The sequence below is a fragment of the Lupinus angustifolius genome, chromosome LG01, assembly GCF_001865875.1.
Source record: "Lupinus angustifolius cultivar Tanjil chromosome LG01, LupAngTanjil_v1.0, whole genome shotgun sequence".
NCBI classification, from domain to species: domain Eukaryota; kingdom Viridiplantae; phylum Streptophyta; class Magnoliopsida; order Fabales; family Fabaceae; genus Lupinus; species Lupinus angustifolius.
Genome location: NC_032009.1, coordinates 15,381,066 through 15,391,846, shown reverse-complemented (window position 1 = coordinate 15,391,846; position 10,781 = coordinate 15,381,066). Strand labels below are relative to the sequence as shown.

The 10,781-nt window shown below is 32.0% G+C and overlaps 1 protein-coding gene and 1 pseudogene across 2 annotated transcripts; both read left to right on the top strand.

Annotated features, from left to right (window-relative positions):
• Nucleotides 1-722, top strand: LOC109354057 (annotated as a pseudogene).
• Nucleotides 8,832-10,575, top strand: LOC109350032 (non-specific lipid-transfer protein 1-like). 2 transcript variants are annotated; one of them, XM_019591156.1, is made up of 2 exons: nucleotides 8,832-9,228; nucleotides 10,268-10,575. In XM_019591156.1, exons 1-2 carry the CDS (start codon nucleotides 8,897-8,899, stop codon nucleotides 10,284-10,286), a joined length of 351 nt encoding a protein of 116 aa, XP_019446701.1. In that variant the 5' UTR covers nucleotides 8,832-8,896; the 3' UTR covers nucleotides 10,287-10,575. The 2 variants fall into 2 exon arrangements, with proteins under 2 accessions (XP_019446701.1, XP_019446692.1); XM_019591147.1 differs by having other exon boundaries at nucleotides 8,833-9,234; nucleotides 10,274-10,575.

The window sequence follows — 10,781 nt, the reverse complement described above, 5'->3', positions numbered from 1 at the left end:
ATGGCGACTAAGGGTTTTGGACCCTACCATGTTCTTCAACAAAGTAGAAGATAAAAGCTTAGAGTTCTAGCTCATAACCAACCTACTTTTGTTTCTTAGTTCACATCCTTATAACATCTTTTTAATCTTTCACTCATTCCATTTGATTTGTTAATTTCTCCAAACCAACAAGGTCACATGGTGTTCCACAACAATAATATTACTCTTTCTAAAGAAAACCAAGGTTGTAGTAATGGTGAGAAGGAAGAAGGTTTCAATTTTATGATGGGTTTTTTAAGGGTTGTGAATGCTTCTTCTTGTTCTTCTTCTTCATACTTGGATTCTTCAATTCAAGTTATTAACAATCACCTTTTTCTTTATAACCAATCGTCCAACCTCAAAGCTTTCAAAGCCTTAGTAGTAGTGAAATGATGATGTTTAAGCCCAAACCATTGTCTTTGTCTCTCTCATTTCACATCAACAACAATAATACACAATACCCATATGGTTGTGGCTCAAATGAAGTAACTTCTAGGAACATAGTTCCACTTGGACCTTTTATTGGTTATGCTATGATATTGAAGGGATCTAGGTTCTTGAAGCCTCTACAACAATTATTGGGAGAGGTATGTGGTTTTGGGTTTCATGGAATTTACACTGAAAAGATTGATGTTGGTGCAACTTTGATGGAGCCAACTCCTACAGAGAGTTTAAATGCTTGGTATGGATGTTGGTCCAATTGAGGATAGAAGTGAGACTAAGAAGCACAAGCCAAGGCTGTTAACCATGCTAAGATATTCAATGGTTCTAAAGCTGATTATTTATCATGCCAAAAGAATCACTTTGCAATCAAATCCGTGCAATGTCCTACGAGAACCATTTAAGCAAATGCCAATACGCCATCAACCCATAGGTATATTCCCAATTCCTTATCTCCCTTTTTTATCTTTTCCTTTTGTTTTATATCTCCATAATAATATAATAATAATTAATAAATATTTTTTACAATAGTAATTAATTGACAAATTAAGATTAAGTATTTAATATATATTTTATGGAATTTTTATAGTAATTAATGGTTCGAATAATCTCTAACTTCTCCGAAAATAAGAAGAAGGTCTACGACCAACACCATCTCTAAGTTATTAATTTCATATAAAAAATAATTCAAAACTATTTTATCACCTTTATTAATTATGAAATTTTTATAGTAAGGTTATGATTCGAGTTGTCTCTAACTTCTCCGAAAATGAGAAGAAGGTCTACGACCAACACCGTCTCTAAGCTATTAATTCCATATTAAAAAAATATAATGAAAATCTCTTTTTGCCTACATGGATTTTATAGAATCTTTATAGTAATGTTATGGTTTGAATTGTCTCTAACTTCCCCAAAAATGAGAAGAAGGTCTACGACCAATACCCTCTCTAAACTATTAGATCAATTGGATTAAAATAATCATATACTAAATATTTCAAAATCCACAAAATCAACTCCACCAAATCTATCAATACCAAACGGAAACTTTCAAATCAATAACAATCAACCAAACAGACCAACCAATTTTCGAACCAGAACTACGTAGTCTTGATTTCTCTATTGCACCTAGGGATACGTAGGAGCAAGATAAACTCTTGTCAGACACAAATATAAAAAATAAAATATTTTGTTTTAACAATTAATTTTTTAATGAATTTGTAAGGGTATAAAAGTGCATGTGATTGGAGAGGGTACCGTTTTAATACGAGCAGATGGCATGCTAATACCTTCCTCGATTCGTAATCGACTCCCGAGCTTAGAATATCTGTCAAAGACCAAATTATCCTAATCGGGCATAAAAAGGATTTTCTACATTTTAACCGCAAAAACATAGTGGCGACTCCAAATCAATTGGAAAATGTAGAAATCGAGTTCGCCTCCTCCCAAGTCGCAGAGTCGGTATTCCAACCGAAAATTGGGTCGCGACAAATAGGTTTCATCCAATCGTGTCTCCTTTTCATGGAAGGTTATCATGGCTAATTGGAAGTCTATTTAAATGCATTGAGACATCCAAATTCACAACACACGAAATATACAATTCACACAATCATACAGAAACTTTCACAAAAAATAGTAAACAAAATTCTGCACATTTTGTTAGCAACTTTGTTCCTAAACTTTCAATTTTTTTGAAGTTACTTCCAAAGTGCATTTGTTCTAAACATTCAAAAGATTAAGAGCATTGTATACTAAGTATTTATATTATGAGATTAAGGATTGCAAGTTATAGAATTGTCAAAACTTGTAAAAATAATCCTTCCATTGTTATATTCTTCATCTTGGTTGTAAAATTTTCATCACAAGTGTGTGTTGGGAAGAGGAAAAGAGTTCACTTGAAAATAGAATTTTGAAGGGTAGATAAGTTGTGAGTGTGTAAGATACAAAAGTATCAGGGAGAGAAATTGTAATTACAACTCAAATTATCAAGTCAAGACTGAATACTCTCTTCCAGGAATATGAAATATTTCGTATGAAGCCTGGAGAGAAAATTCTAGATCTCCAAAAGAGATTTACTCACCTTACAAACCATTTGATTGCACTTGGAAAAGTATTGTCAAACAGTGACTTGAACTTGAAAGTTCTAAGATCATTTTCAAGATATTGATAACCCAAGGTGACAACCATTTCAGAAAAGAAAAGTTTATCTAAGATGTCATTGGTTGCGGTCTTTGGAAAGTTGCAGGAGCATGATTTGGAATTGACCCAACTTGAACAACATGAAGAGCAAGGCAAGAAGAGAAAGAATATTTCTCTTAAAGCTAAAGCAAAGGCATATGAATCCTTAGTATATGAGTCAGAAAAAGAGGAAATAGAAGACATGAGCATGCTAGTGAAGAAGTTCAGTAAATTCCTGAAAAGGAATAAAAATTGTAAAGATGGACAACCAAGAAGATTCACCAAAAGTAATGAAGTTTCCACTTCAAATCAAAGCTTCAACTTTTTGAATGTGGAAAACATGGTCTTATGAAGATGGATTGTCCTACATTGAAGAAAAATCCTTTCAAAGCAAAATTTGAAAAGAAGACTGGTAAACGAGCTTACATTGCATGGGAGGATAATGACTCAAGTTCCATTTTAGAAGTAGAAAATGAAGAGCATGATCATCTTTCTCTAATGGTGTCTTATCATTTTGATGATGAGAAGGTAAGCGAAAGTGAAACTTTAAATACGCCATCTTTTTTCTGATTTACAAAATGCTTTTAATGAACTGCATAGTAAATACGTCAAACTCACTAAAGTTTGTTTCAAACAAAAAAATAAGATTGACGCATTTCACAATAAACCTTCTTCTTCCTCTTGTCCAAATTGTATTTCTCTTAAAAGTAAAATATTCGCTTTGAGTCTTCAACTCAAGAATCTTAATAAGAGCAGTACAAAATTGAATGACATGCTTAAGACACAAAGACACTCCACTAGCCATAGAGGTCTTGGTTTTTCCAAACCTTATTCTCTTAAGAAAAAGGAGGTTTCTAATAAAATTATCTTTAACAATAAAAGTATTCATACTTATCATATTATAAAATCTAAATCAAGGATAAAAATGCATCAACCCAAATGCACTTATTGTCAAAATCACGGGAATACCTATAATACTTGCAAAATCATAAAATATGGTATCTCCTTAGGACATTTTAAATGGATAGAGAAAGGTACTAACGATGTAGTACCCAAACTGAATTGGGTACCTAATATTACTTAAATTGTTTTGTATGAGTATTTAGGAGCCGCCAACGACTTATGGTATTTGGATAGCGGCTTCTCAAAATATATGACGACTGATAAAGGAAATTTCTTTGTCCTCACTCTAAGGGACAAAGGCTATGTCACATATAGTGATAATAACAAAGGAAAGATCATTGGAGTTGGTAGAGTCGGGAAGCCACCTTCTATTACAATAAAAGAAGTTCTATATGTTGAGGGACTCAAGTACAACCTACTGAGTATAAGTCAAATTTGTGACAAAGGGTTCCATGTGGCTTTCTACCCCGACATATGCATCATTAACAGTAAGGTATCTGAAAATTCTAAACTTGTTGGTAAGAGAATCAATAATATCTACATGATTGTTTTAAATGATTCTTCTATTCCCATAAAATGTTTAGCTATTAATGACCATGATGCATGATTATGGCATAGGAGAATTGCTCATATTCATATGGATCATTTGAATAAACTGATAAAGAAAGATCTAGTTGTTGGCTTATCCAAAATGAAGTTTATGAAAGACAAACAGTGTACTACTTGTCAAAAGGGTAAACAAACAAAGACATATTTCAAACCAAACATATGGTTTCTTATGATAGACCATTGTAGTTACTACATATGGACTTATTCAGTCCTTATTGGACCAAAAGTTTTAGTGGTAACACTATGCTCTTATGATAATAGACAAATTTTCAAGATATACTTGGACTTTGCTCTTGGTACACAAGAATGAGGAATTTAATTCCTTTATAAAATAAGCTAAAAGAATACAAAATAAAAATCCCTTTAAAATAGATGTTATACGAAGTGATCATGGGAGAATTCCAAAATGCTTCTTTTGAGGAATTTTGTGATGATAATGGTATCACTCACAATTTCCCTACTCCTAGAACACCGCAACAAATAAGACCTATTCCAAAGAAAAACCCATATGAACTCATCAAAGGTAGAAAACCAAATATTTATCACTTGCATGTATTCGGCTGCAGATGTTATGTGCTAAATAATGGAAAGGAAACTTAGGAAAGTTTGATGTAAAAGTCGATGAAGGGATTTTCCTTGGATACTCTCTTACAAACAAAGCTTTTCGAGTTTTCAATAAGAGAATTGTGGCCATGGAAGAATCTATTCATGTGACATTTGATGAGACTAGTCCAACCTTGGAAGAAAAATTCATGGTTGATGATGATAACTTTCCTAGTCCATCCTTGGAAGAATCCATTAATGATGTAACAGCCAATACAGAGCATCTGAAAATAGATGACAATATATCTTCACAAGAAGAGCATATTCACTTTGATTTTCCTAAAGAATGGAGAATTCATCAATATGATCCTATTGATAACATCATTGGTGATATAAGTAAAGGAGTCTCTACTCTCCTGAAATTGAATGATGCCTCCCTAAACATGGCTTTTGTTTTTCAAGTGGAACCATCCAAGATTGATGATGCAATTGAGGATGAACACTGGTAGGATATTCAGATTCATATTTCGTTGGATGATGCAAATCTGAGAGAAAAAGTATATGCGATACTTGTCATATTCTTGGAAATGTCCTAGTCTCTTGGTCCTATAAAAAGCAAGCCTATATTGCACTAAGTACTGCTGAGGTAGAATACATAGTTGCTTGAAGTTGTTGTGCCCAAATATTTTGGCTCAAGCAACAATTTCGAGATTACGGATTAGACCTAGGATGCATTCCCCTAAGATGTGATAATACTAGAGCTATAAATCTCACAAAGAATCTGGTTATGCATTCCCGTCTAAACATATTGATATAAGGCACCACTTCCTTAGGAACCATGTCCAAAATAAAGATGTTCTCTTAGAATTCGTTGATACACATGAACTAGCAGATAACTTTATAAAACCTTTGGCTAAAGAACCTTTTTATAAACTTAGATGAGAACTAGGCACCCTTGATGAAGCATATCTATCTTAACATGTTGATATATACATTATATGTGCTTCATTATATGTATTTCATGCCTATATGTACTCTTATATGCTTTTCAATGCTTAGTTTTTATTATTTTGGAGTATGTATCATGTTACCATGGAAGGGTAATCGATTATAAGGCATCAGTGACAAAAATTATCCAAAACCGATCCAATCGATTACATGATGAATTAATTGATTAAATGTTCAAACAGAAGGTTTGAGTAATCGATTACTCAATCGTGGTAATCAGTTATATTCTGCAGTATTGAAGGCAAAAATCAGATTTTGAACTTCATCTTCTTCATTTTCCCTCCTTCTAACCGTGGTTACCCCCACAACTTCGAAAAACTTCCTTTCTAAACTTTTTTGCATGATTTTTGTGGTGTTTCATACTACACTTTCACTCATAAACACATTCCTACCATCATTTTTGTTTTTAGAGTTCTAAATCAAAAACCCTCAAATCTTAAAATCTTCAAAACCTTAGTTTTTCAAAACTCAACAACATGACCTCATCCTCTAGATCCAAAAAGCAACGAACCAATGTGACTCAAGGAATGCAATAAAAGCGGAATGAAGTCAACACATTGGATTTGGCACGTCTTTTGAAAAATAAGGATCAATGCAAAACCTTCAAGGAGCACTTCATGCAACGACCCATTTTTCATCTGATGGTATGTTAAGTTCCTTTGAGGATAATAATTTCATTTTCCCAACCTTTTTGAACAACAAAAACTCTCTGAATTTTGCGAAATGCACTATTCTTACTATCCAGAACTTGTATGGGTATTTTACAATAATCTGAGTTTTAAGAAGAATAAAATCTTCTCTTATTTCAAAGGAAAAGAGATTGGCATAGACTTCAAAACTCTAAGTTCACTTTGCGATAATATACCATACATAGGAACGATAGTAGAGTCTGGCATTCAATGCAACTTGGAAGGGTTCAACAAAATGAATTTCTACTACTCTATGTGTAGATACTCCAAACGAGAAATTGAAATGCGCAAGCAAAGGTCTTTCAGTGACTCTGTGAAACCAGAATAATTTATCTATCGATAACTTAAACTTAGAGAACCATTTGATTCATTACATGTTAAACTACATCATAGTTCCAAAACTTTCAAACCAATCACAAGTAAATGATATGGAACAACAATTGATGTATGCTATGAAAAACAATGTTCCAATTTATTGGACATTGAGACAAATCTGAATCTTTAGAAGTGAGTGGGGACCATTGCCTTATGTCATTCTCATAACTGCTATACTTGAATATTCTGGTGTTTCATTTGATAGAGAATCTAAAATCACACTTAATGCTCGCGATAAAATTGATGTGGATATAATTCATAAAATGAGTTTCTTTTAAGATACCAATGACATGATCTACAAGGATTACGGTGATCAACAAACTGCAATTCAAGAAAGATAAGATGTTGGAATACAAATATGAGTATAATTAACTTTATAAATAAATTCGCCAATCCTTTAAAGGACTGCCACTTTGATCTTAATAATTGTGGGAAAATGTTGTACGTACAATTAAATTATAATTTGTTCTGGTAGCAAAGAGAAGAAAGAGAACGTGTTGGAATATTTCTTCTTCTATTAATTAAGGAAGTTATACAATTGTAAAAATCTAGGTAATATATATATAGTGATAGTTGAGATTCTAGGTAGATATTTATTAATAAATCTAACGTCTAATATAACGCCAAGTGCTCAAATATGAGTTGATACTTTAGTGTAGAACAATAAATCTTAACGTAAATAGATCGCTAGATGATAAAAGACAAGAGGATGTAGCATAGAGCAATGATGTAAAAACTGTACCGGCCGGTTCGACCAGAAAGTCAGTGAATCGGTCCCCTAATCGGTACCGTACATAAGTTGGACCAGCCAAGTATCAAAACCGCTCAAAATCGGTCAAAAACCAGTCAAAACTGGCCGGTATTTGACTAAAATGACCGGTTTATACACATGTATTTTTTTTTTTTAAAACTTAAAAACTCATTACAAGGTGACTCATCATTCCAACCCTTCTTCAACGCTTTAAGGCACATGCTTCCCAGGCTTAGATTACACAATTTGGTTCCTAACAGTGTATAATCTCAGTGACATTTGTATGGAGTACTGTCTGAAAATATGATTTGGTGCAAATATAATCTCGATATGAGACAACTTTGACTCCTTAGTGTTAAATGTTAAAACTCCAAATTTATTTGTTTTGTAGAGTGAGTTGTGAACTTGTGTCATTTATTTATATTTTGCATTTGTTTAGTAATACTTTTGGATTGATATATGTTTTGTAATTTAGACGTTGAATTTGTTAAAGACTTAAAATTGTTTGTTTATGTGAATTTTTAGTAGATTATGAGTATGAATTATAAATTTGAGTATCTACCTATTTGAAATTTTTTTATTATAGGTTTATATATATATAAATATAAAAAGATATGTCTGATTTAAACAGCATGTGATTTAATTACTGAACCACTGTACCAGTATCCTGACCGGTTTAATAACCGGTACATTTTTAACATTACTGCCATTTTAATGGGACCCAACTGCTAACAAACCCATGGTTGCCTCATGCAACTTGACAACAATAAATCTGCTATGTATTTGAGGTTATATATATATATATATATATATATATAAAATTCTAAGCATAGATAAAAGGTGAATATTATGTTAAACAATGACAACTAACATAAAATTTCATCAAATTTATGTGATATAAAAATTATATACGATTAATAATTATTTATAATTATATTACAGACTCTATTTTTATTGCAATGAAAATCACAATAAATAATCTTATGTACAATTAATAATTATATTAGAATAATATCTTATAGTTTTTTATTAGAATTAAAATTAAGTTGAATAATTTTATATATAATTAATACCAATTTATAATTATATTGGAATAATGTCTTTTAATTTTGAATTGGAATGAAGCAAGTTATTATAGTATAGTAGCATCTTTGTTTTTTTAATTTCAAATGAATCATCCCATTCACTGCCAAGCTTATTCAATATTAATGCACCACACGTCAAATGAGGATTGGCCTAGACCACAATCCATCTTTTAGTCGAGCATTTTGTAATAATCTCTCACTCTCTTATTTTCTATATAAACTGCATACCATGCATCCCATATACTCACCAAGTAAGCAAAACACAAAAGCATATACACTTGCAATTAGTTTGTGAAGTAATGGCAAGTATTAAGGTAGCATGTGTGGTTCTGATTTGCATGGTTGTGGTGGGTGCACTCATTGCACAGGCTACCATAACATGTGATCAGGTTGTTAGTGGCCTAGCTCCATGTCTCACTTACCTACAATCCGGTGGAGCTGTTCCTGTAACATGTTGCAATGGAGTCAAGGGGCTCGTGGCGTTGCCTAAGAGCACCGCTGACAAACAAACCATATGCAATTGCCTCAAATCCGCCGCTTCTTCCACCCAATTCGATCCGGCGAATGCAGCATCACTCCCTGGCAAATGTGGGGTCAATCTCCCTTACAAGATTACCCCCTCCACCGACTGTAATACGTATGTTATTTTTATCAACTATAAATTTAATATCATAACTATTTTAATCAATTTATTTTAATTCACATGAAATTTCTCAAAATGATTTCACAAAGAAGAATTAGAAGTATTATTCCCTAAATTACAACCTTATAATCAACACCATACCATGTCTCATCTCTCTGAATGCCCTTAGATGACAAAGAAATAAGAAACAAAAGTAACAAATAAGTTTTTTTTCTAGTAGATTAATAAGTTTATGATATGCTTTTAAAATTTTCTATGATGATCTCTTGTAATCCCTAATTATTGCATAGAAATAAATTTAAGCACAAAATAGAAATTAATGTAACAATTTCTTACATCAAAATGTGGCAATTTAAGAAAAATGGTATAAGACACAGTTAGATCCACATGATAATCAAAATATCAAGAGTTTGATTCTTATGAACGACAATAATAAAATTAGTTCCTTACCCAAAAAGGTAAATGATATTTTTGGTAGTACCAACAAATTTAAGAAAAGAAAGGATACTCCACACTTTCCTTATCTTGTTACCTCACAATTTTCCTTCTCTTGTTACTAACGTTATTTTAAGGAAGTTGTCAAGTTTTTCATCTACATGTTAATAATATGATAACACCCACATAAATGGATGAATGGAGCTAAGCTTGTAACCACATTTGTAATATCTCTTAACAACATCATTTATATACTTCGTGTAATGCCTTCAATTTTTGGAAATAAAGATTAACAATAACACCCGTAAAAAATTTCGTTAAAATTCTTAATAGGGTTTTCATGAAATTACTCTAATGCATATTTTTTATATAATACTAACAGTATATATAATCTCCGATGCATACTATTCTCACATGTTTGTGAGAGAGAAATCATTATCCTGTATATGCATCCATGCTCTTTTGCTAGCTAGTTACTAAAATTTAACCAATTAATAGAATTAAATCTAAATTACTTCTCACTAGCATAGATTATTTTTGGTTTAAATTTTGGTAACTAAATCACTTCATTTATTTATTGGTTTGTGCACCATTGCAGCATCAAGTTCTGAAGCGTTGATGTGGTGGGAAAGATGCAAGCACCATAGCAGATTTCTATTGCAGGATAGTATGTATGACAATGCTGTAGCATTGATTAATAATAATAAAGGGATGGCGGTGAAGGCTCCATTTATGCGAGTCTTCACTTATCAGCATGTCAAATAGTTTCATAACAAATAATTGATGTCTCAGTTGGTTGTTACATGTAATAATTACATAAATTGTAATTCCAAGCTACTTTACCTTTAATTTTCGTAATTGTCGTATTGCTTATTCTATCAAAATTTGTGTTGAGAAATCGTTTCTGCCTTGAAATGTTTACCGTAAATAAGGGCAATGGTAAGTAATAATACTATTATCAGAGTTAAGTTAATAAAATACTAAATTCTTTCAAACAATACACACTCAAAACGTCATATAAGACCACAACATAGTAACATTTGTATAACTACTTCAATAAATTAAAATTTACTAGCAATATAAGCCCCAAATGGAAAATAACAATA